This window comes from Oncorhynchus tshawytscha, linkage group LG09 (genome assembly GCF_018296145.1).
Source record: "Oncorhynchus tshawytscha isolate Ot180627B linkage group LG09, Otsh_v2.0, whole genome shotgun sequence".
In the NCBI taxonomy this organism is placed as follows: Eukaryota; Metazoa; Chordata; class Actinopteri; order Salmoniformes; family Salmonidae; genus Oncorhynchus; species Oncorhynchus tshawytscha.
The window spans coordinates 77,021,806-77,046,791 of NC_056437.1; the positions used below are offsets into that span (position 1 = coordinate 77,021,806).

Sequence of the window (24,986 nt, forward strand, 5' to 3'; positions counted from 1 at the left end):
TTACATGCACTCAATTAGTATTTGGTAGCATTGCCTTTAAATTGTTTAACTTGGGTCAAATGTTTCGGGTAGCCTTCCACAAGCTTCCCACAATAAGTTGGGAAAATTATGGCCCATTCTTCCTGACAGAGCTGGTGTAACCGAGTCAGGTTTGTAGGCCTCCTTTCTCGCACACGCTCTTTTAGTTTCGCCCACACATTTTCTATAGGATTGAGGTCAGGGCTTTGTGACGGCCTCTCCAATTCCTTGACTTTGATGTCCTTAAGCCATTTTGCCACAACTTTGGAAGTATGCTTGGGGTCATTGTCCATTTGGATGACCCTGACTGGTGTCTTGAGATTTGCTTCAATATATCCACATAATGTTCCATCCTCATGATGCCTTCTATTTTGTTAAGTGCACCCCCACAACATGATGATGCCAGCCCCGTGCTTCAAAGTTGGGATGGTGTTCTTCGGCTTGCAAACCTCCCCCTTTCTCCTCCAAACATAACAATGGTCATTATGACCAAACTGATCTATTTTTGTTTCATCAGACCAGAGGACATTTCTACAAAAAGTACAATCTTTGTCCCCATGTGCAGTTGCAAAGTCTGGCTTTTTTATGGCAGCTTCTTCCTTGCTTTGGGGCCTTTCAGGTTATGTCGATATTGGACTCGTTTTACTGTGGATATAGATACTTTTGTACCGGTTTCCACCAGCATCTTGACAAGATCCTTTGCTGTTCTGGGATTGATTAGCCCTTTTCGCACCAAAGTTCATTAATCTCTAGGAGACAGAATGACGGCTGCGTGGTCCCATGGTGTTTATACTTGCGTACTATTGTTTGTACAAATGAACGTGGTACCTTCAGGCATTTGGAAATTGCTCTAAGGATAAACCAGACTTGTGGAGGTCTACATTTTTTCCCCCTGAGGTATTGTCTGATTTCTTTTGATTTTCCCATGATGTCAAGCAAAGAGGCACTGAGTTTGAAGGTAGGCATTGGAATACACCCACAGGTACACCTCCAATTGACTTAAATGATGACAATTAGTCCACCAGAAGCATCTAAAGCCATGACATAAATTTCTGGGATTTTCCAAGTTGTTTAAAGGCACAGTCAACTTAGTGTATGTCAACTTCTGACCCACTGGAATTGTGATTACTTGTGTCATGCACAAAGTAGATGTCCTAACCGACTTGCCAAAACTATAGTTTGTTAACAAGAAATTTGTGGTGTATGTAAACTTCCGACTTCAACTGTAAAGGTCCCACAGTTGACAGTGCTTGTCAGAGCAAAAACCAAGTCATGAGGTCAAAGGAATTGTCCATAGAGCTCCGAGAGAGGATTGTGTCGAGGCACAGATCTGCGGAAGGGTACAAAAATTTCCGCAGCATTGAAGGTCCCCAAGAACACAGTGATCTCCATCATTCTTAAATGGAAGAAGTTTGTAACCACCAAGGCAAAACTGAGCAATCAGGGGAGAAGGGCCTTGGTCGGGGAGGTTATCAAGAACCCAATGGTCACTCTGACAGAGCTCCAGGGTTCCTCTGTCGAGATAGGGGAACTTTCCAGAAGGACAACCATCTCTGCAGCACTCCACTAATCAGGCCTTTATGGTAAAGTGGCCAGAAGGAAGCCACTCCTCAGTAAAAGCCACTTGACAGCCCGCTTGGAGTTTGCCAAATGGCACCTAAAGACTCTCAGACCATGGGAAATAAGATGCTCTGGTTTGATGAAACCAAGATTTTACTCTTTAGCCTGAATATCAAGCATCACGTCTGGAGGAAACCTGGCACCATCCCGAAGGGGAAGCATGGTGATGGAAGCATCATGCTGTGGGATGTTTTTCAGTGGCAGGGACTGGGAGACTAGTCAGGATTGAGGGAAAGATGAACTGAATAAAGTACATAGATATCCTTGATGAAAACCTGTTTCAGAGCACTTAGGACATCAGACTGAGGCGAGGGTTCACCTTCCAACAGGACAACGCAAGAGTGGCTACGGGACAAGTCTCAATGTCCTTGAGTGGCCCAGCCAGAGCTAGAATTGGAACCCGATCTAACATCTCTGGAGAGACCTGGAAATAACTGTGCAGCAACGCTCCCCATCCAAATTGACAGAGCTTGAGAGGATCTGCATAGAAGAATGGGAGAAACTCCCCAAATACAGGTGTGCCAAGCTTGTACCGTCATACCCAAGAAGACTCAAGACTGTGATTGCTACCAAAGGTGCCTCAACAAAGACTGAGTAAATGGTCTGAATACTTTCTTTGTCATTATGAGGTAGTGTGTGTAGGTTGATGAGGGGATTTAATCTATTTTAGAACAAGGCTGTAGCATAACAAATGGTGGAAAAAGTCAAGGGGTCTGAATACTTTCCCAATACATTGTATATTAATCAGCACTGAAAAAAGCATACTGTTAATATTGAAATAACATTTTAATACAGAGCAGTACAAAAAAAGTGAATAAATAAAAAAAGAGTAGTTCTTTTCCTGACCGATAAAAATGCAGTTTTAGACAAGCCTCGTGAAAATACAATAAACAGAGGAAATACAGTAGTTACAGACGTTGGTACGTAGGTGCGGCAGTGTGAATACAGTATAGTGCAATACAATAAAGGAGACACAGTCCAATACAGTAGTTAAAAAAACGTACATGACATGTTTCCACCAACCACAGGGTTGAAGATTCATTCCAGAACATGTGAAGTGTTTGTCAGCACAGAGTGAGAGAGGGAGAGGGGGGGAGAGAGTGAATGTCACTGCCTGTCTGGCAGTGCTTACCATGTGAACATCAGTGATGTGACAGTGTTTTTGGTCAGTGCAGGAAAAATAACATTTCACAGTGTCAGAGACCATTTGTAAGGCTCCCTCTCTTCCCAAAGCCACATCTCTCCAACCTACAATGTGTCCATTGTATGTTCATCTAGAGCAGATGGGCCTCTAATGATCAAAATGTCATACTTCTTCATAATGAATTCCTGTCCTGATACAGGGTGTATGAAAGAGAGAAGTCAGGAGTGAAAGAATGTCAGTTATTTGGTATGAGGATCGTTGGTTACAGAACGACTTCCCTGGGAACATTTAATGACTACGTCTGGCAGCAACTGGTCCCCCACCAAAATAATCACACACAAATTCACTAAGGCCACGAAACACAGGGAACAGGCCTGCTCAACCACACAGTGTAACCACCCAGGCCCTTCCACAGCAAACATGACACACACACAAGCAAATGGAAAGAAGCCTATATCCTGTGCAGTCGGGGCAAGACACACATTCAAACACAAACGTCCAAGACACACACTCAAACACAAACGTCCAAGTGCACACATTCAAACGCGGCCCAAAACAAACACACAATTAGGGAAGCGCCTAGGAGCGGTTTTGGATTCTCCAGTTCAGGAAAAGCTACAATTAAACTGAGCGGAGATGAACTGTGAGGGAGAGGCATCATTCTGGCTCCTCCTCAATGTAGAGAGACTCCTCCTGAAAGCTGGTCTATGTAAATGCCCAGGAGAAAGAGAGAGATGGTCCAAATGACTGTTTACAGTGCAGATAAACTTCCAGTATAAACAGAGGGAGCTTTTCCTATAAGAGTGTGAGAGACAGAGAGAATGGGGGGAGGTAGAGCAGAGCAGGAGAGGACGACAAGAAGTGAGTGAGTGAGGCGGGAGAGAGATGGTATGGCCTGACACTGGGGGGGGGGGGGTTGGAATAACAAGCTAGAGAGATGGAGAAGGATGGTGTGAGTGTTGAGGATAGACTGTTGGTGTGTGAAGGGGGTGGGGGAGACAGACAGACCAGTTGAAATCAAAAGTATGTCTCAAGCTCTCGGTTTCCTCTCCGTTGACGAGGTCTGCTGTGCTTTCAACAGTCCCCCCTGCGGAGACTGGACCTACTGAAGGAATTTCTGTGAAGACATAAAAAGATCAAAAGACAGATTAAAATGCTGCTATCTGGATGAGGGTTTTGCAATGTGTGGATGAAGGAGCCTCTTAATTGCTGGTTTGGTGTCTGTCATTTTGTGTTCTAGCAGGTGTGGCTGTGCTGTATCTGGCTGTGTTTAGAAATCCTCCAGCCCTCACATAAGACACGCAGCTGGCTCCAAAAACACCCAGTCAGAAACCAAACAACAATGGTTTACAAAACAGATCTGCTGAGATGATTGAAGCAGCAGCTGCATTGTGTGTGGATGAAGGGGTCCTACTAGTGGCACTCAGTGGGGCGTGATGCATGTTTGTGTGACTACGAGTGTGTAAAGTGTCGAGTTACTACGGTGTTTTTCAAAGCAGAGGCTGGCAGTGGGGTGTTCAAATGGATTAGCTCACAGCATGTGTGTTTGCATCTGTGTGTGTGTTAGACGGTGTCCAGTTACTATTGTGTAGGCTGTAGATGTCAGTGCTCTGTAGAGTTGGATGCGCTCATATTGTGTGTGTGTGTGTGGTATGTCTGTGTATTATGAGTGTGTGTGTCCATAAGTGTGGGAATCCAGTTTCTTGTACATAGACATGGAATCACTGGTCACTTTAATAATGTTAACATAATGCTTTACTCATTTCATATGTATATACTGTATTCTATTCTACTGTAGTTTAGTCAATGCCACTCTGACATTGCTCGTCCTAATATTTACATATTTATTAATTCCATTCTATTACTTTTAGATTTGTATGTATTGTTAAGATACTACTGCACTGTTGGAGCTAGAAACACAAGCATTTCGCAACACCAGCAATAACATCTGCTAAATATGTGCACGTGACCAATAAGATTTGATTTGTAACCTTTGTGTAGCAGACTGAAGCCCTGCAGCCGGCAGTGTCCTGTAGAGCTGGGGGATCTTGCGGGTGATGAGAGGTCCCAGAGATTCTTTCAGCTTATTGTAGTTCCTCTCCATTTCCTTGTGGTACTCTTTCTGGTCTGGACCAATCAGAGTCTTGTTCTTCCTCAGGGCATCCTCACACCTGCAGGAGAGGAATGCACACACAGACACACACACACACGTGCACGCACACACGCGCACACACATGCACGGGGAGTCAAAGTCTGTTCACTGGGTTATTGAAGTGTGTGTGTGTGCATGCGTCTCAGACTGTAGAGTCCATGTACAGACTTTGTAAGGTGTTATCACCTCTTAGTGAAGTCTTTAAAGCAGAGGCGTAGTTTGTTGTGATGACGGTACAGCTTGGGGTCGTCAGGAATGTCAGAGAGAAAGACCTGGGCCACCTCCAGAGGGCCCTGAGCGCGAGAGCGAGAGACAGTTACGTACACGATCCAGCATGTCAAACACACAAAGGGATATTAAACAACACAGTACCTGGTTGACAGTGGTGCCCACGGAGCCCTGCAGCACCATCTGTAGCATCTTGGCGTCGGCAGGCTCCTGGTGGGTAGCGAAGGCCAGCTCCTGGGTCTTCTTCTGCATGTCCTCTATAGCCACCTCCATGGGCACCAGGATGATCTGGAGAGAAGAGGGGACAGCGACATGATCATGAGCACTGCCTCACTGCTAGTGGATTAAGATAGTGTTATGTACTGTAAAGCTCTATGAGCACCTGGAAAAGCACTGCTAAATATAAATAATTTCACTGTTCACAGTGCTCACCATGTTTCACACTAGTCATACATGGATACAGGGACCCACCTCCTCTTTGTGGATGACGTTGATGCGTGTCTTGATGTAGGGGAAAGCGTGGGATGTGGTGAGGATGGATTTGCGTTTGTACTGCTCGTGCAGGTCCCCGTGGGCGCGCCCGTCCAGGGTGAAGGGGGTGCAGTACATGAAGGTGCGCAGGTTGTAGTTCTTGTCGAAGTAGGTGATCCTCTCCTTCAGCTCGTAGGTGTCGAAGAAGGGCTCCACATAGGTGATCTGGAGGTAGGCCTGACAGACATAGATATAAAACACATATATATATATATATATATAAGCACTGGAGGTAGGCCTGAGAGCCACGCAGATATACGACACATAGATCAGTACTAAGGGTCATTCCTCACATCCCCAAGTAAAAACTAAAACACCTTCAGTAATTTCTCTTTCTGAGACTTTGGGCCTTTTACCTTATTGGGGTCCAGCTTGTTCTTGTCCACATGGTTGGAGTCCTTGATAATCTCCACCACATCATCTCCAAACCGCTCAGCATAGAACTCCTGAACAAGATGAGAGAGTCATTCAAAAAGACTGGTATCAGCTTATAACACACAACTCTGCAATGATCCAGTGAGTTTCAGAAAGGATCACTGATGTCTTTGGGTGCTACATAAATGATTATTAACATCCTCCTCGTTATTCTCCTCTGACCGTACCTCTAATCTGTAGGAGATCTCAGCCAGCTTGGTGATAGAGGGCTCCTTGTACACAAACTCCTGCTCATCCAGGTCCCCAAAGCGACAGCCGTAGAAGCCCACCCGGAAGTAGGTCCCAAACATCCTCTACACACTATAGAGAGGGGCATGGAAGACAGAGAGAGGGGGGAGGGGGAAGAACAGGAAAACAGAATAAAGAGATTACTTTCAGAGTCACTTAGTCTAAGTTGTCTTAAATGTACATGTTACGTTGGTCTAAGTTGTCTTAAATGTACATGTTACGTTGGTCTAAGTTGTCCTAAATGTACATGTTATGTTGGTCTAAGTTGTCCTAAATTTACATGTTACTTTGGTCTAAGTTGTCCTAAATTGACATGTTACAACCAGGGCTCTAAAGTGCCACCACACGCAACAACATATTTTGCAGTGCGACTTGGCATTTTAATTTGGGACTGTCTTCGTAAAGTATTCAGACCGCTTGACTTTTTCCACATTTTGTTACATTACAGCCTTATTCTATAATGTATTACATTTTCTTGTTCCCTTCATAAATCTACATACAATACCCCATAATAACAAAGCAAAAAAGGGTTTTAGAAATTGTTGCTAAATTATTAAAAGTAAAAATTCAGAAATATGATATTTACATAAGTATTCAGACCCTTTACTCAGTACTTTGTTGAAGCACGTTTGGCAGTGTTTACAGCCTTGAGACTTCTTGGGTATGACGCTACAAGCTTGGCACAGCTGAGCTGAACCACACAACCAAGACAATGCAGGAGTGGCTTCGGGACAAGTCTCAATGTCCTTGAGTGGCCCAGCCAGAGCCCAGACTTGATCCTGATCGAACATCTCTGGAGAGACCTGAAAATAACTGTGCTGCGACACTCCCCATCCAAACTGACAGAGCTTGAGAGGATCTGCAGAGATGTTCGATCAGGATCAAGTCTGGGCTCTGGCTGGGCCACTCAAGGACATTGAGACTTGTCCCGAAGCCACTCCTGCATTGTCTTGGTTGTGTGGTTATGGTCGTGGCCTGTTTAAAGGTGAACCTTCACCCCAGTCTAAGAGAATCTTGTTTCTCATGGTCTGAGAGTCTTCAGGTGCCCTTCTGCAAACTCCAAGCAGGCGGTCATGTGGATTTTACTGAGGAGTGGCTTCCATCTGGCCACTCTACAATAAAGTGGCGTGCTGCAGAGATTTGAGGACCTTCCAGAAGGTCAACCATCTCCACAGAGGAACTCTGGAGCTCTGTTAGAGTGACCATCGGGTTCTTGGTCACCTCCCTGACCAAGGCCCTTCTCCCCCCAATGCTCAGTTTGGCAGGGCGGCCAGCTCTAAGAAGAGTATTGATGGTTCCAAACTTCTTCTATTTAAGAATGATGGAGGCCACGGTGTTCTTGGGGACCTTCAATGCTGCAGAACTGTTTTGGTACCCTCCCCCAGATCTGTGCCTCGACACAATCCTCTCTCGGAGCTCTACAGAAAATTCCTTTGACCTCTTGGCTTGATTTTTGTTCTGACATGCACTGTCAACTGTGGGACCTTATATAGACAGGTGTGTGCCTTTCCAAATAATGACCAATCAATTGAATTTACCAGAGGTGGACTCCAATCAAGTTGTAGAAACATCAAGGATGATCAATAGAAACAGGATGCATCTGAGCTCAATTTCAAGTCTCATAGCAAAGGGTTTGAATACTTATGTGAATAAGGCATCTGTTTTGGATTTTGTATAAATTAGCAAACATAAAAAATAAAAAAAACTGTTTTTGCTTTGTCATTATGGGGTATTGTGTGTAGATTTCAGGGGGGGGGGGTTATTTATTTAATCCATTTTAGAATAAGGCTGTAACTTAACAAAATGTGGAAAACGTGAAGGGGTCTGAATACTTTCTGAAGGAAGTGTATTATTATTATTATTATTTTTTAAATCAGATCATTTTTTAAATAATAATTTTTGTAATGACAAGGCTTTGCTGTACCATTGTTCCCAAGCACATATTCATTAGCATCATGCTTGCACCTAATACAGCGACAACTGCTTGTTTCTAACCCATATCACTGAGATGTCTTGCATGTTCTCATCAAACTTGACACTCTTAAAGAGACGGTGTACAATTTTCAATGCAATGCATCTCAGTCGGAAAAGTGCTTTTACACAATGTAGAAACCCAATATTCCACAAATGACTTTTTAAATTCAATGAGAAGTATTTGTATGAAAAAAACTATAATAATAATAATAATAAACACATATTTAAAGGGTTACATATTCATTTCTAGGGCACAACATGTGCTTCAGAAGTAGACAGAATTCATAGTCTATCTCAATACATTTAAAAAAAATATTTAAAAAAAAATCATATTTTCTGCTGCTCCTACATTTTTTAAAGTTGGGAACATCAGTGCTACCAATGACATGTTTTAAACTTAGAGCCCTAGTTAAAACATTGAAACCATATGCTACCACAGCAACCAGTAAATACGCCCCAGAGAGTTGGAACCAGTCAATCTTGTGCAACTGTTTTACACAACTATGTATTGGTTAATTGTGTGAAAGTGTGAATGCAATACTGCGGTTTGAATAAGTGTTGGGGAGAGTTTTATAACATTTCACTTACCAGTTAGGAAACATCATCCAGAAAGGACAGGAAAGGCAGGGAATCCACGGGAAAGAGAAATAAAATACTCTTTAAATGCATTTATAAATTGGCTGGTTTGAGCCCTGAATGCTGATTGGCTGACAGCCGTGGTATATCAGACCGAATACCATGGGTATGAAAAAACATTTATCTTTACTGCTTTAATTACGTTGATAACTAGATTATAATAGCAATAAGGCATCTCCGAGTTTGTGGTATATGGCCAATATACCACGGCACTCTGCTTTGCATCGCGCATAAGAACAGCCCTTAGCCATGGTACAGTTGAAGTCGGAAGTTTACATACACTTAGGTTGGAGTCATGAAAACTCATTTTTCAACCACTCCACAAATTTCTTGTTAACAAATTATAGTTTTGGCAAGTCGGTTAGGACATCTACTTTGTGCATGACACAAGTAATTTTTCCAACAATTGTTTACAAACAGATTATTTCACTTATAATTCACTGTATCACAATTCCAGTGGGTCAAAAGACTGCATATAGTCGTGGCCAAAAGTTTTAAGAATGACACAAATATTAATTTCCACAAAGTTTGCTGCTTCAGTGTCTTTAGATATTTTTGTCAGATGTTACTATGGAATACTGAACTATAATTACAAGCATTTCATAAGTGTCAAAGGCTTTTATTGACAATTACATGAAGTTGTTGCAAATTGTCAATATTTGCAGTGTTGACGCTTCTTATTCAAGACCTCTGCAATCCGCCCTGGCATGCTGTCAATTAACTTCTGGACCACATCCTGACTGATGGCAGCTCATTCTTGCATAATCAATGCTTGGAGTTTGTCAGAATTTGTGGGTTTTTGTTTGTCCACCCGCCTCCTGAGGATTGACCACAAGTTCTCAATGGGATTAAAGTTTGGGGAGTTTCCTGGCCATGGACCCAAAATATCGATGTTTTGTTCCCTGAGCCTCTTAGTTATAACTTTTGCCTTATGGCAAGGTGCTCCATCATGCTGGAAAATGTTTTGTTCATCACCAAACTGTTTCTGGATGGTTGGGAGAAGTTGCTCACAGAGGATGTGTTGGTACCATTCTTTATTCATGGCTATGTTCTTCGGCAAAATTGTGAGTGAGCCCACACCCTTGGCTGAGAAGCAACCCCACACATGAATGGTCTCAGGATGCTTTACTGTTGGCATGACACAGGACTGATGGTAGCGCTGACCTTGTCTTCTCCGGACAAGCTTTTTTCCAGATGCCCCAAACAATCGGAAAGGTGATTCATCAGAGAAAATGACTTTACCCCAGTCCTCAGCAGTCCAATTCCTGTACCTTTTGCAGAATATCAGTCTGTCCCTGATGTGGGAAGATTCTGGAGGAAACAGGTGCAAAAGTATCTATATCCACAGTAAAACGAGTTCTATATCGACATAACCTGAAAGGCCACTCAGCAAGGAAGAAACCACTGCTCCAAAACCGCCATAAAAAAGCCAGACTACAGTTTGCAACTGCACATGAGGACAAAGATCGTACTTTTTGGAGAAATGTCCTTTGGTCTGATGAAACAAAAACAGAACTGTTTGGCCATAATGACCATTGTTATGTTTGGAGGAAAAAGGGGGAGGCTTGCAAGCTGAAGAACACCATCCCAACCGTGAAGCACAGAGGTGGCAGCATCATGTTGTGGGGGTGCTTTGCTGCAGGAGGGACTGGTGCACTTCACAAAATAGAAGACATCATGAGGAAGGAACATTATGTGGATATATTGAAGCAACATCTCAAGACATCAGTGAGGAAGTTAAAGCTTGGTCGCAAATGGGTCTTCCAAATGGACAATGACCCCAAGCATACTTCCAACGTTGTGGCAAAATGGCTTAAGGACAACAAAGTCAAGGTATTGGAGTGGCCATCACAAAGCCCTGACCTCAATCCCATAGAACATTTGTTGGATGAACTGAAGAAGTGTGTGTGAGCAAGGAGTCCTAGGAAACCTGACTCAGTTGCACCAGCTCTGTCAGGAGGAATGGGCCGAAATTCACCCAACTTATTGTGGGAAGCTTGTGGAAGTTAAAGGCAAAGCTCCCAAATAATAATTGAATGTATGTAAACTTATGACTCACTGAGAATGTGATGAAATAAATAAAAGCTGAAATGAATCACTCGCTCTACTTCTGACATTTCACATTCTTAAAATAAAGTGGTGATCCTAACTGACTGAAAACAGGGAATGTTTACTCGGATTACATGTCAGGAATTGTGAAAAACTGAGTTAAAATGTATTTGACTAAGGTGTATGTAAACTTCCCACTTCAACTGTACATCGGCCATATACCACACCCCCGCGTGCCTTATTGCTTAAATAAACTCAATGTCCGTTAAGTTACACAAACAGCATATTTAAATTGACTTTACCTCCCATCCAGAACTCTGGTTGTAGATTTTGTTAAAGGTGTCCTGCAACTTTCCATGGACAGTAGCCAGCTTCTTGAAGTCTCTGTTGGCCTCGTGGACCGGGAGAAGGATCTTATACACCTCGTTGATGGCCTCATACATGGAAGCCTGCCGGGGAGATACAGTATGAAACAGTGAGAGGACAGTGAGAAGTCTACCTAGAGCATCCTACAATTCATGACAATTCAATACATTCATTCATTTATACATGACCAAACCCTGGTTTTCTCAATGTGAACATATAGCGCTGACTATTTACTAGGTGGTAAGGCAATCTGATGTGTAGGGCGCCCACTCAAAGAGAGAGATTCAAAAGTTATTCATCATGTATTTAAGGACATCTCAATGTAAAGAAGATCTGAGTAATACCATGTGGAATGAGGTTGCAGCTTGCTCCAGCAGCCCCACCAGCCCCACCTCGCTGAAGTACTTCCCCGCACAGATACCCTCCTCCTCCGGGGACAGGATGTCATCAGACACCGCTGACTCCTCCAGAACATTAGACGAGATGTGCTACAGCAGGTAAGGGACATAGCCATCAGGAAAAGACTCAGCTAAGGTTTTGAGGTATACTATAATGGACAGGAAAACACACACTCCTGACCTGGAAGGTGACACAGCCAATGGGCAGGTAGCGGCAGTCCTCCAGCATGTTGAGGTACTCTGCCACCAGGGCGGCGCTGTGCACCAGGCAGTGGGCTGCCTCCGCGTGGTTCCCTCTCTCCGAGTGCTTCCCCGCCATGTTCTGCAGCCACGTCAGGCGCAGATCAGGGGAGTTCTGGTAGCCCTTAGCAATCCTGAGGGGGGGAGAAAGGAGGTGGGGAGGGAGAAAGACAGAAAAATCAAGGCGGTACATAGCTAATGCAATCCAAGCCGAGGCGGCAGGTAGCCTAGTGGTTAGAGTGCTGGGCCAGTAACCCAAAAGGTTGCTGGATCAAATCCCCGAGCTGACAAGGTAAAAATCTGTCGTTCTGCCCCTGAGCACCTCTCTGATTCAGAGGGATTGGGTTAAATGCGGAAGACACATTTCAGTTGAAGGCATTGGTATCCCCCTTTCACAATGGATTTCCCTTACTCAGTTTGTGGATGTGTTTGAGAGAAAGTAGTTGTGCCGATGAGACAGCTGTTGTATGTGTAATACCTGTACATGAGATCAATGAGCATCTCAGGGTCCTGCTGGTGCTCCTTCATCTTGACTGTGTCAGTCAGAATCATGTGCAGATTGAAGACCAGATCCTGGACCTGTTCTGGGAACGGGGAGTCCCGTAGCTCCAGGTCCTCCTCTGCGTAGGTCAGGATGGTTTTTAGGGAACGCCGGAGGTGCTCCTCGTTGAAGTTCTGAGATGTCCCCACCAGGGAGGACAGGGACATGGTGACCTGCATCTTCACCCGGGCAAAGTTCTACACCAGAGAGAGGATGAGTCAATACTCAAGACTACAGAAGGGATGTGACCAATACAGAACTCCACAACATGTCAGTTGATGGTGTTGAGACTGAACTGGAACCATCTTTACTTCTATTCTTATTGTTGTTGCATTGTTGACAGGTGAACCTGCAAGTAAGCATTTCATTATAACGTATACAGCACCTGTATCCTGTGCACAGGACAAATACACTGGATTTGATTTGTATTATTGTGGTTAGATCTTAGCCTGGAAATTCACGCTTCATTTCACTATTGTTTCACTTAAAAACAGGTAAACAGAGTGTGAATGCAGTTTGTCTTTCCAGGCTATGACGAGCTTCTGTATGAGTGAGACTCACGTTGCCGATCTCAAAGTTCTGCCTCATCAGCAGGTAGAGGGAGGCGGAGGCTTGACTCCGGACAGAGCCCACACTGCTGCTGCAGTGGCGGAGCAGACGCAGACACAGGTCAGCACACAGCTCTGTGTCCTCCTCAAACAGCATCTCTGGGAACTACACACACAGGACACACACTTAATCCACACACACACAAAGACATGTAACACACACACACACACACACACACACACACACACACACACACACACCTTGAATACCAGTCCCCTCTGTGTAGTGAAGCAGTGCTGCAGGAAGAGGGCACTCTGACTCCCTGCCATGCTGTGGAGGAGGACTCTCAACACCCCGCCCAAAACACTCTCCTTCAGCTCTGACACCAGCACCGTCTTCACTATGATCTCCAGCGTGTCCAGGACGACCAGAGAGGCTTCAGTGGCCAGGTTTCCATCCACCACGGACTCCTGCTCCGTCTCCGCCTTAGTTCTGCAACGAAACAGGGTTTGCAATCACTCAAGACGCACACAAATCCGTACAAACTTCACTATACAATGTGCCTACACAAATACTGAGCACAGACCGTTGATGACAAGTTCTATCGAGTCATTGGTCTACCTCGGCATTAATCTGTGCATATGGCGGGGACCTACTTGTCGACTCGGTCGGTGTTCTGTCTCCAGTGAGTGACGTTCTTCCTCCATCTGACATTCTCATTGCCATATGGACTCCGCTCTGAACAAAAACAAAGCATACGGACACTTGTAACAACCACAAAGGAACATTGCATGTAGAAAATCTCAAACTATGATGACCCATCTGGTGCTGGTACCTCTGCAGCGACGGACCATCTCCTGTCGGGCTCCGATGGTTCCCAGTATGGCCTCCTCTAGACGAGCCTTCATGTCCTGAGACTTCTTAAATGTCAGGCTGTTGATACGCTCCAGAGCCTTCTTCCCCTGGGACAACCAGTCAGAGATGGAACAGTCAGAACAGCTATAATAGGAGGTATTCAGGTCTCAGAGTCCAACAGGGGTAACATGTGAAGGATGAGAGGTACAGCGGTCTGATCAGTGAGGGGGGACAGAAGTGGTGCCTATCTTGTACTTGAAGCAGGACACCGAGAGGTACAGCAGGTCTGATCAGTGAGGGGGACAGAAGTGGTGCCTACCTTGTACTCGAAGCAGGACACCGAGAGGTGCAGCGGGCTGATCAGTGAGGGGGACAGAAGTGGTGCCTACCTTGTACTTGAAGCAGGACACAGAGAGGTGCAGCGGGCTGATCAGTGAGGGGGACAGAAGTGGTGCCTACCTTGTACTCGAAGCAGGACACCGAGAGGTACAGCGGGCTGATCAGTGAGGGGGACAGAAGTGGTGCCTACCTTGTACTCGAAGCAGGACACCGAGAGGTGCAGCGGTCTGATCAGTGAGGGGGGACAGAAGTGGTGCCTACCTTGTACTCGAAGCAGGACACCGAGAGGTGCAGCAGGTCTAGCAGCCTGTTGATCTGCAGCACAGAGAGGTCTGACACCCAGCTCTCCAGCAGCGCAGCATCTGCGTTCTTCAGGACCCACAGGAAAGACACCAGCAGAGTCCTACTGCACTCTGCCGACAGAGAGCTGCACTGACGACCAGCCTGGGAGAGATTAACACCTACATTAGGGCTAGGAGTTTTCCCCGATGTCACGTGCCAAACTGTGTCACGTTCCAAACTGTGTCACGTTCCAAACTGTGTCACGTTCCAAACTGTGTCACGTTCCAAACTGTGTCACGTGCCAAACTGTGTCACGTGCCAAACTGTGTCACGTTCCAAACTGTGTCACGTGCCAAACTGTGTCACGTGCCAAACTGTGTCACGTTCCAAACTGTGTCACGTTCCAAACTGTGTGGATGAGAAAGAGTGTCAGAGGAGCTCATGAGCAGTGAGCCATCTACAGGTAGTGAGGGGTAGTTCAGTATGGAGGCTGTCATTAGAAGTCATGCTGTACCCCCTCTGTGTCACGTTCCAAACTGTGTCACGTGTGGGCCAAACTGTGTCACGTCAACTGTGTCACGTGCCAAACTTTGTCACGGATGTTGTGGATTTGCCCCATGCTGGTACTGTACCTTAGTGTAGAAGTGTACTACAAAGGATCTCAATAACAGAGTTAGGGGGATAATAAGTTCAATCGTTACCAGGGTTACTGGAGTTACTAAAAATGCCTGAGATATGAAAGCCTGAGGCAGTAAGCTCCACACAGCAGAGGGGGGCTGATGGGTTCTCATTACTCACCACCGTGGGCATGGTGAAGTTGGGGGCTTTGGCATGCGGCAGCGGGGAGCCAGCGATCGCCATGGCGACAGACTGACTGATGGTTCCGTTGTCTGGGTCCCCATCGTCTTGCATAGCGGGGGCGTGGCGGCCCCGGGCTTGAGAAGCGTCTGACAAGCACAGGAACAAAGCATACTGCTGATTCTATCAACCTACGCCGGAATAACTAGCTAGCATGAAATCTCCCACCTCCAATCAGGGTTTAAACACAACGCCACATGGTCAGAGAAGAGGAAAATGATACTGGTTAACCTACAGCAGGGGTTGGCAACTAGATTAGGCCGTAGGACGATTTTTGTCGGAGCGCATGGTTGGGGGGCCAGAACATAATTATAATAATTTGTACACTGCAAATTGACCATAACTAAGCCCCAAAACAGATTGTTTTTGAGAATAACAATAATTTCATACCTTGATTACATTGAGACATATCTCTTTTTATTTGTGGGAATACTTGGGAACAGACTTCCTAAACGAATTCCTGGTGATTTAACAGTCTTTCAGTACAACCCCAAAAGACTTGCTGGCTGTTTTTGGCACGTGGTCAATCTGTTGCTGACCCCTGACCTACAGAGTGTCCTCCTCACCTGTGAAGTCATGAAGCTGGGGCAGGCTGTCCATGACGATGGGGATGAGGGGCAGGTAGAGCTGGGCGATGTGGGCTCGCACCTGGGGGTCCGTGTAGCGAGGGTCCGCGTCGTGACTGCACATCAGAGAGTGGACTGCACTGATGGCCTTCTTATGCAGGAAAAACACCCTGGGGGAGACTGAATGAGTCAGTACGTGCCGTGTGTGTCTAGTTGTGTGTGTTTGTGTGTGTGTGTGTGTGAGCTTGTGTGTGTGTGAAGCCTCCTCACCCCTCCCCATCAGGCTCCAGGATGAGGGATAGTTCAGTCAGCAGCAGGCCAGACAGGAAGTGTTGCTGTCTGAAGGGGACGGAGAGCTCAAACATACTGGCCACACCCTGGTCCTGGTGCATACTGGAGAACGCTGAACCCTGAGAGAAGGAGGGAGATGGATGGATGGTGGGAGGAGGGAGAGGAAGGACTTTCTAGCAAGAGTATTACTACAGATGTCAGCAGATGACAAAGTTGGCCCTTGGTCAAGATCATTGTGTTGCCTAGAAATTAATTGAGCCTCCTGGAGTTACCTGGGAAGTGGTGGAGGAGGTGGAGGGGGAGGGGGAGGCGGGGGGGCTGAGGGTGGAGCAGGGTAGGTTGAGGGTGACATAGTGCTCATGGCTGCACACGATGCGGGTGAAGTCCATTCTCAGAGCAGTCAGAGAGCTGGGGTTCTGGGCTGTGTGGAACTTGTTGGCAATCTGACACACACAGAGAGAGAGAGAGAGAGAGAGAGAGAGAGAGAGAGGGAGAGAGAGAGAGACAGAGAGACAGAGATATTGTTCAGATGTGTAAGACAACGTATTCAGGGACTGGTTGCTGTAAAAGCAAATGATGTCATGTGTGTTTGTCATTTGTGATGACTCCGTTGATGACTGACAGTGGGTGTAAATACTGGCTTTAGCGGCAGAATAGTGACACTGTCTGTATGCATGTTCGTACGTGCCTGTTTGTAGTAGAACCAGACACTCAGTGTCTGAGAGTGGGTGAGTGGGTGTCTGTGTTTATCGTTGGAGCAGATGACAGAACCTGTGTGTGTGTGTACCTGTTTGTAGTAGGAGCGGATGAGGTTGAAGACGAAGCCACGGTCCATGAGAGACAGCAGGTCATTCAGGAAGAAGGCAAGACTGCTGTTCAACCTCTCCACAAGCTCCAAATCCTGGGAGAGAGACAGGAAAGGAGGGAGAGAAAGGGAGGGAGCGAGAACAAGAGGGAGCAAGAGAGAGAGGAGGGAGAGAAAGTCAGTGATTAGAGAATATGGGAAGGGTTAAGAGGACACAGAAGGTATACCATGTATTCCATAAAAAAAGGAAACGTGACTCCTATGTTCTGCAATTCCGTTCTAATGGCCCTTGGGTTGATGCCACTGTACCTTGTGGTATCGCCCTGCTACATCAGCACTGATAGCCCCCACTAGAGCAGCGATGTCATCCACAAAGCGGTCTGGGAAGCGCTGGCGTCTGGGAAGGTCTATCCGGGAGGACAGGAACAGGTGGTGGGACATACTCTTCGTCTGGGAGAGGAGGAGAGGGAGGGAGAAAAAGAGGGATCACGGATTGTATCTAATTCTTCAAATGAACACTGGCTGTAAAGCATCATATTCCTTCACGCTTTTCCCTAAATGAGAAATTTGACCAACTGTCTCTTGATTTTGGGAAATCCATTAATCCAAGATCTCATGAAAGATGCCATACAGACGCAACCATCATCATCATCCTCATCATTCAGATACGCACCATGAGCTGGAAGAAGAACCAGGCCTGTTGCAGTGCTGCCTCCCTCACTGTGCTGGTGCTCACCACCCACTGTAGTGCCAGCTCCTCATGGAGCAGCTACACCAGGAAGTGAACAGGGTCAGAGAGAAACACCCAGGCAGAGTGCAGTACACCACGGTTAGCAACACGGAGGCTAACGCAGGAAAAGCTAGCTAAAATACCCAGGTAAAAATACTGAGCTAACACTAGTACCATACAATCGCTCATAAAAAGGTAGGGCTGCCTGTCTGCTAACAAACACACAGTGAGAAAAGCTACTACTGCGCTAACAACAGGAATATTGTAGAACACTAACGTGATGAATCCTGTAGGTAGCATTAGAGGAACATGAGACTCTAGACAGGTCTTATAATGTAGGCTTATTCTGGGAGATCCCAGATAACGAACTTCAGTCATACATGGCTTTGATGACTGTGTCAAGATTCAAAAGCTAATGCATTAAACAATTACTTATCTCTCACACATACACACACTTACAGTATGAACTGATAAGCATCTGTGTGTGTGTTACACATACTGACAAACACAGAATGGATGAGGATGGACAAGGGTTTTAATATCGTGTTTTAGACAATGTATGACAACGGTACCTTCTTGGCAATCTGTCTTGTTGGAGCTGAACAGAAGGTGGCGCTGTCTACAAAGGCAGACATGCGATTGCAGCCACGATCACTTGCCTGACAGAGTAGTGGAGCGATGGAAACACAGTGATGAAGACAAAGAGCAGGAGTGAGCAAGGTGGAAAAAGATGAATGAAAAATACAAGAAATGTGATGGATGTCTAGAGGACTTCCTGGACTCAACTGACTGCTTGGATAGAACTGACGTTAGTGCCAGTGACGTTCAGATGTTCCATGCGGTTGATAGGATGAAATGTGATCCTAGTGAAAAGCATCATTGTGAATAACGAGGCTGAGTCGAGCTTAGCCAAGGAGGGCGAAAAGGAATAGACCAATGACAGACAGACAGCTGACAGAACGGGCCGTAGACAAACACGCAGCGCAGCAGCCACATAGGAGTGGAGGAGGGAAGGGCAGCGAGGAGGGTGTTGTTGGGTACGGGGTGAACATGGGGTTGGTTCTGGAGGACAAAACATGACAGAATGTTCAGATAGAAATGTATCGGGTAGAACAGACGTCATTGGCTCGTGTAGAATAGGGAATCACGTCCGCTCTAGTCGATATACTTCTCTCTGCAACGTTCTGAACAATTCTCGTTACTGAATGAACCGGCACCCATGGTGGAGGGGTAGGTAGGTAGTTGAAGGTAGGGAAGGAGGGTTGTTGGCACCTGCTTGAGCTCACAGGTGAAGTTGGGGTTCCGGCGTAGCACAGCTCTGGAGCCCCCGGGGGCATAAGCAGAGTTTACCCAGGAGTGGGAGCGGTCTATCCCCTAGAACATCATATCACATCAGCCACCACACCGACACACAGGCAGCCACAGGGCATGGGGGAGAGAGGGAGCGAAGGAAGGTTAGGGAGGGGTGGAGACAAGGGTCAAATTAGAGGGAGGAGAAGGAAGGAAGGAAGGAAGGAAGGAAGGAAGGAAGGAAGGAAGGAAGGAAGGAAGGAAGGAAGGAAGGAAGGGAGAGAGGAGGGGAATAGCGAGGGATAGAACACAGAGTGAAAGACAGACATAGGCACACCACAAGATTGCATAATTGACAACAGCGGTGGAATCAACCAACTATTGGCACAGACAGGCAGGAATCACAAGCATGCACATCAAGATACGACACTGGAGGTTCACTACAGCAGGACGAGGGGAGTCTGATTGTTTAGTCACAGGAAACACGTCGGACAGACATTCAGCGTACATTTAAACAGCCAGAACGCCATTTAACCCCAATTTGAGAAAGTGTCTGTTTAGACTGGAAGAGGCAGCAACACTATCATAAGCACACAGATAACATATTCAGGAGTTCGTCACTTAGTGCCTTTACTTCCCCAACTAGAGGAGAAACAGAACAGGTTGTATTTACAATGGCTAGACAGGACAGAGCAGGTTGTATTTACAGTACCTAGACAAGACAGAGAACAGAACAGGTTGCATTTACAGTACCTAGACAGGACAGAGAACAGGTTGTATTTACAGTACCTAGACAGGACAGAGAACAGGTTCTATTTACAGTACCTAGACAGGACAGAGAACAGGTTCTATTTACAGTACCTAGACAGGACAGAGAACAGGTTCTATTTACAGTACCTAGACAGGACAGAGAACAGGTTGCATTTACAGTACCTAGACAGGACAGAGCAGGTTGTATTTGCAGTACCTAGACAGGACAGAGAACAGGTTCTATTTACAGTACCTAGACAGGACAGAGAACAGGTTCTATTTACAGTACCTAGACAGGACAGAGAACAGGTTGTATTTACAGTACCTAGACAGGACAGAGAACAGGTTCTATTTACAGTACCTAGACAGGACAGAGAACAGGTTGCATTTACAGTACCTAGACAGGACAGAGCAGGTTGTATTTGCAGTACCTAGACAGGACAGAGAACAGGTTCTATTTACAGTACCTAGACAGGACAGAGAACAGGTTCTATTTACAGTACCTAGACAGGACAGAGAACAGGTTCTATTTACAGTACCTAGACAGGACAGAGAACAGGTTCTATTTACAGTACCTAGACAGGACAGAGAACAGGTTCTATTTACAGTACCTAGACAGGACAGAGAACAGGTTGTATTTACAGTACCTAGACAGGACAGAGAACAGGTTCTATTTACAGTACCTAGACAGGACAGAGAACAGGTTGTATTTACAGTACCTAGACAGGACAGAGAACAGAACAGGTTGTATTTACAGTACCTAGACAGGACAGAGAACAGAACAGGTTGTATTTACAGTACCTAGACAGGACAGAGAACAGGTTGTATTTACAGTACCTAGACAGGACAGAGAACAGGTTCTATTTACAGTACCTAGACAGGACAGAGAACAGGTTGTATTTACAGTACCTAGACAGGACAGAGAACAGAACAGGTTGTATTTACAGTACCTAGACAGGAAAGAGGCCATGTCTAAGATAGCTGTATTACCGGAGAGAAGCCAACGAGAGAACTCAATTCAATACCATTTGATTTGTATTGGAGGTAGAACTGACCTTGCTGGCGATGATCCTCTGCACCTCCTCGTCAGGCGAAGTGGGGGTGCTGGCCAGGTCAGGGTTGGAGTTACTGATGCTCTTGGAGCGGGCCAGGTGAAGGGTGCTGGGGCGGGCCGTTGCCCTGGACAATGTGGCATACTGGATGGGCAGCTCGTAGGCCGGGGTGGCACCCCCTGGGTCAGGGAGAAGAGGAGGGCACTGATACCAAAAGACACACTTATGCTCATTTTAGTAGTTGAGTGAGAATTCTACAACCACAAGGTTAAATTACTCACACCCAAGCACATCAGAGACATGGATAGATTAAAATACTCTTCCTTGAAAGCATTGGGATTACATCATTACAGCTGGTGTGGAGATATAGTGAATCTTCAGTGCCTGCTGTTCCATTCCTCACCAGTAGGGAGCATGGCAGGCTCAGCAGTGGGCAGGTGGAAGCAGTAGTGGATGTAGGAGGCCAGCAGGTTGTTCCTGCCATGCTGGTCCTGGTTCCCCTCCAGGTTCTTATGGATCTGGTTGACCAGCAGGGACATGGCCTCGAACGCTGCACGGCCCAGGTTCACTGAGAGATGGGAATGGAGAAAAAGAGGCAGAGATCACACCTGGGTTTGCACTTTTGGGACTGTTCCATTTATTCCATTGTACAAGGCAAGCTCAATCGAGCGTAGACGTAAATGATTTGAAAATGTATCCTAGATCCTAGAATATTTGACCAGGAGTGTTTCTGCGGGAGAGATGAGGATCATGAAAGGGCGATGAGGGATGAGTCAATCTAAGATGGCCGCCCTCTGTAAAGTCGCCAAGCCACTCACCGATCTGTCCTGCGATGACGGGCGGGTGGACGATGAGCAGGATGAGTTTGGAGAGCAGCTGGTGGAGGAAGCGGACGCAGGTGTCGAGTAGCGCCCCCCGCAGGCCGGTCATGCTGGCCTTCAGCTCACCCTCCACATTGGCCTCACTGATGATACAGTCCTTCAGACGGAACGGGAACGAGTACTCCTCCAGGACGTAACACAGGGTGAAGAACTTATCCAGGTGGGGGTCCTAAGAGACAAAGTCACATTGGTGGGACGGGCGGCGGGGTATTCATTTAATTTACAATCCCATTGACTAGAGGATTAGAGAAAGTGAGGTAAAGAGAGAAGTGAGAGAGAAAGAGAGAGAGAGAGAAAGAGCGAGCGAGCGAGAGAAAGAGAGTTACCTGAGTGTGAACTGAGGAGGCAGCTGTCACCTCCACATTGAACACCTGCTTGTGATTATCCACCCACTTCATGCCTGGAAGCTGCACCTGCAATACACACACATTACCTACATCAAAACTCAGCCACACACAGACCAAGCATACAAAAGCATGCATGTGCTCACACACTTACGTCAGGGGTGAGGACGGAGTAGCTGGGTGGTGGTTTCTCCACAGAGACGGGCAGACTGAAGGAACCGGTCCGTAGGCGGCCATGTTGCATCAGAGGAATCCACTGTGGACACAGACAGTTTAATGCACATTATTACATTACTCATAAATAAAAGACACAGCCAAACACTGACGACACTTCTAGTGTTTCAAAGGCCTAAATATTAGTAGCTTGTAACTGAGGTATGTAATGGGTAGGGAGGCACCCTAACTTGGGTCCATAGTTTTCCCTGGTCAGGTAAGTGGAAAAACCTCCGGGTCCTCGAGAATCGTACTCACGGTGTATCCTACGGGGGTCTCCAGGGGCGTGTTCTGTTTGGGCTGACAGCTGATGTGGTAGAAGGTGAACAGGAGGTGGTGGTTGTCTGTCAGGTTGGCTGGAATCTTCATCTTCACCTCCTCATAGAACTCTGGGGACCTGAGGGGGGGGGGGAGAGAGAGAGATAGGTGAGAGAGGGAAGGGGAGGAGGAAAGAGACAATGAGATGATGAGTGTAACAGGAAAGGTGTGGAAGGGAACGGGCTCTTACTTGTCATGGTAGATGACGGGTGAATAAGTCTCTGTGAAGAACTCAGCACAGCTGGATTTCCCAAAGATCACCTATTAATGATGAGAGGAGACAGTTTTTATTGGATCTATGCCCATGTACAAAACATCCCCCCGTACCACCTTTTGCCCTCAGAGCATTCTTGATACACAAGGGAAACTGTAGAGTGTAAAAACAAACAGCAGCGTTGCAGTTCTTAACACACTCAAACCGGTGCCTGGCACCTACTACCTACCTCTGACTGGCACATATACACAATCCATGTCTCAAGGCCTAAAATTCCTTCTTTAACCTGTCTCCTCCCCTTCATCTACACTGTGGATTTCACAATTGACATCAATAAGGGATCATAGCTTTCACCTGGTCAGTCTGTCATGGCCTAATGTTTTGTAACTCTGTATGTCCATAAAGGAATTTACCAGAATCCTTCTCAGAACTGCTATGTAAATAACATGTCATACTAAATTAGATGTAACCTACGGTTCTTTAGCATTACAGTTGGAAGTCTTTAAAATTAGGTCATTTATAATTAGCTGGTTTCTAAACATCATTAATTGAATTTGACCGTTTTTTATTTTTATTTTTTTACATCTTATGGACTGGGAATATGTCCAATAGTTGTTTAGAAGTCTCCACAGGGCTCCTTCAATGGATTAGGACATTGTTGCCAGGGTCCCAGATTAGATTAGGGTGTGTCCTAAAGGCTCCAATCGGATTAAGAATCCACTGCACTGAGACTGAACAACCCCACAGCTTTCAGACAGGAAGTTAATTACGTAGTAAAATCCCTCCTTCAGTATGTTTTAACCATAAAAAAAAAACAGGAACTAGGGTTACCTACCCCCAACTCAGTTAATCACACTGGACATTCTTGTAGAGTGACCTACTCGTGGGGCACATCATATTTCACAGCATCAGGCTTTTCTTTGTGAGGGGGACACCATTGTCCTGAGAGCACGGTGTTACAAATCTGAAGAGGTTTCCTGTTTAGCGATTGGTGGACTGGTGAAGCAGGCCAATCACTCACCGGCATGGCCAGACTGGGATCCTCTCCTGCCATGAACTGCACCTTGACAGCAATGTTCCTGACTGAGCCCTGCCGACTGCTGAAGTTCAGGCTCTGGGGGTAGATATACAGCAGGTTCCTGGAAGTGGAGAGGAGGAGGACAAGATGAGGGAGAAGAAAGAAATGGCAGTGAATTTGAATTCCATAATACAACCCTGAAGGTATAGAGGGGTCATTACACTCTAGATTCAGCTCAGCTAACCTACACGCTGCGGCTGCCTGCCAAAATATCCTCCCTACTAACTAACGCACGGACCACAGGGAGCATGCATGGTCAAATCAATTATATCTGGCATGTGACTACTTACCACATTTCTGGAACAAAAACAGAATATCTAGCAAAAATTAGAGGGTAGTATTAGGTAATCGCCGCAGATTTATAACAAATCAAAGATAAATCTTAACAAATACGCCTATAAAAAGTGAGAAGGATTGGGAAAGAGAAACCATGTGAGACCTAGCAGGGTGTGAGTGACCTTCAACTCCTGTCCAAGTCAAACATGTGAAAGAACATCTGAGCATACCAGTATATTCCAATCCAAAATATAATTTGTTTATCAAGAACATTGCTAATCTATCTAGTATCCACACACTCACAAACAACACAGAGCAGTGGGACATATTGCCATGGTCTGATGGTCAGTCCAATATAATACTGTGCCCGGTTGCATAAAACATCTTAAGTGTTTCTCTTAAGGATTTACCTTAAGGAATAATGTTCACTTAGCTAAGATAATTGCTGAACGCCGTTGCAGAGACCCTCAAACGTTTCCCATAGGTAAGGGCATACTTAAGGGTACTTAAGGGGTTTTACGGTAGTTTGAAGTCATGTGTGGAAGAAAAATTCTGGTTACCATGGAGATGACCTGATTTAATGACTGAAGGTCTTGTCAAAGAGCATTTATTTAGGGAGATTGCAAAATATAACTTATACATTCAAGACAGGAGAAACAAATGAAACACATTTATTTTAGTTAACTTTTTCTCAACTTGTTTCTATTACTTTCTAAAACATCAAGCTAGCTTAAA

The 24,986-nt window shown here is 45.8% G+C and overlaps 1 protein-coding gene across 5 annotated transcripts in view; it reads right to left on the bottom strand.

Annotated features, from left to right (window-relative positions):
• Nucleotides 1-2,405: 2,405 nt before the first annotated feature.
• LOC112242605 (dedicator of cytokinesis protein 7-like) overlaps nucleotides 2,406-24,986 on the bottom strand; it is a 32,018-nt gene continuing 9,437 nt past the window's right edge. For 2 of the 5 annotated variants that reach the window (XM_042327471.1, XM_042327470.1), the window contains exons 9-41: nucleotides 23,919-24,036; nucleotides 22,874-22,944; nucleotides 22,624-22,762; nucleotides 22,307-22,408; nucleotides 22,135-22,221; nucleotides 21,746-21,977; nucleotides 21,331-21,495; nucleotides 20,931-21,106; nucleotides 19,108-19,209; nucleotides 18,408-18,494; nucleotides 17,779-17,874; nucleotides 17,415-17,555; nucleotides 17,088-17,201; nucleotides 16,573-16,743; nucleotides 16,280-16,419; nucleotides 16,010-16,179; nucleotides 15,384-15,532; nucleotides 14,565-14,747; nucleotides 13,945-14,071; nucleotides 13,766-13,847; nucleotides 13,370-13,601; nucleotides 13,122-13,274; nucleotides 12,498-12,757; nucleotides 11,961-12,153; nucleotides 11,726-11,869; nucleotides 11,318-11,464; nucleotides 6,296-6,421; nucleotides 6,050-6,139; nucleotides 5,634-5,870; nucleotides 5,307-5,450; nucleotides 5,121-5,227; nucleotides 4,774-4,953; nucleotides 2,406-3,899 (exon numbers count right to left, since the gene is read on the bottom strand). In XM_042327471.1, the coding sequence (XP_042183405.1) occupies nucleotides 3,857-3,899; nucleotides 4,774-4,953; nucleotides 5,121-5,227; nucleotides 5,307-5,450; nucleotides 5,634-5,870; nucleotides 6,050-6,139; nucleotides 6,296-6,421; nucleotides 11,318-11,464; nucleotides 11,726-11,869; nucleotides 11,961-12,153; nucleotides 12,498-12,757; nucleotides 13,122-13,274; nucleotides 13,370-13,601; nucleotides 13,766-13,847; nucleotides 13,945-14,071; nucleotides 14,565-14,747; nucleotides 15,384-15,532; nucleotides 16,010-16,179; nucleotides 16,280-16,419; nucleotides 16,573-16,743; nucleotides 17,088-17,201; nucleotides 17,415-17,555; nucleotides 17,779-17,874; nucleotides 18,408-18,494; nucleotides 19,108-19,209; nucleotides 20,931-21,106; nucleotides 21,331-21,495; nucleotides 21,746-21,977; nucleotides 22,135-22,221; nucleotides 22,307-22,408; nucleotides 22,624-22,762; nucleotides 22,874-22,944; nucleotides 23,919-24,036 (4,708 nt within the window). In that variant the 3' untranslated portion in view covers nucleotides 2,406-3,856. The remainder of the gene's footprint in view (nucleotides 3,900-4,773; nucleotides 4,954-5,120; nucleotides 5,228-5,306; nucleotides 5,451-5,633; nucleotides 5,871-6,049; nucleotides 6,140-6,295; nucleotides 6,422-11,317; nucleotides 11,465-11,725; nucleotides 11,870-11,960; nucleotides 12,154-12,497; nucleotides 12,758-13,121; nucleotides 13,275-13,369; nucleotides 13,602-13,765; nucleotides 13,848-13,944; nucleotides 14,072-14,564; nucleotides 14,748-15,383; nucleotides 15,533-16,009; nucleotides 16,180-16,279; nucleotides 16,420-16,572; nucleotides 16,744-17,087; nucleotides 17,202-17,414; nucleotides 17,556-17,778; nucleotides 17,875-18,407; nucleotides 18,495-19,107; nucleotides 19,210-20,930; nucleotides 21,107-21,330; nucleotides 21,496-21,745; nucleotides 21,978-22,134; nucleotides 22,222-22,306; nucleotides 22,409-22,623; nucleotides 22,763-22,873; nucleotides 22,945-23,918; nucleotides 24,037-24,986) is intronic. The other 3 variants (XM_042327473.1, XM_042327472.1, XM_042327474.1) reach the window with 3 other exon arrangements.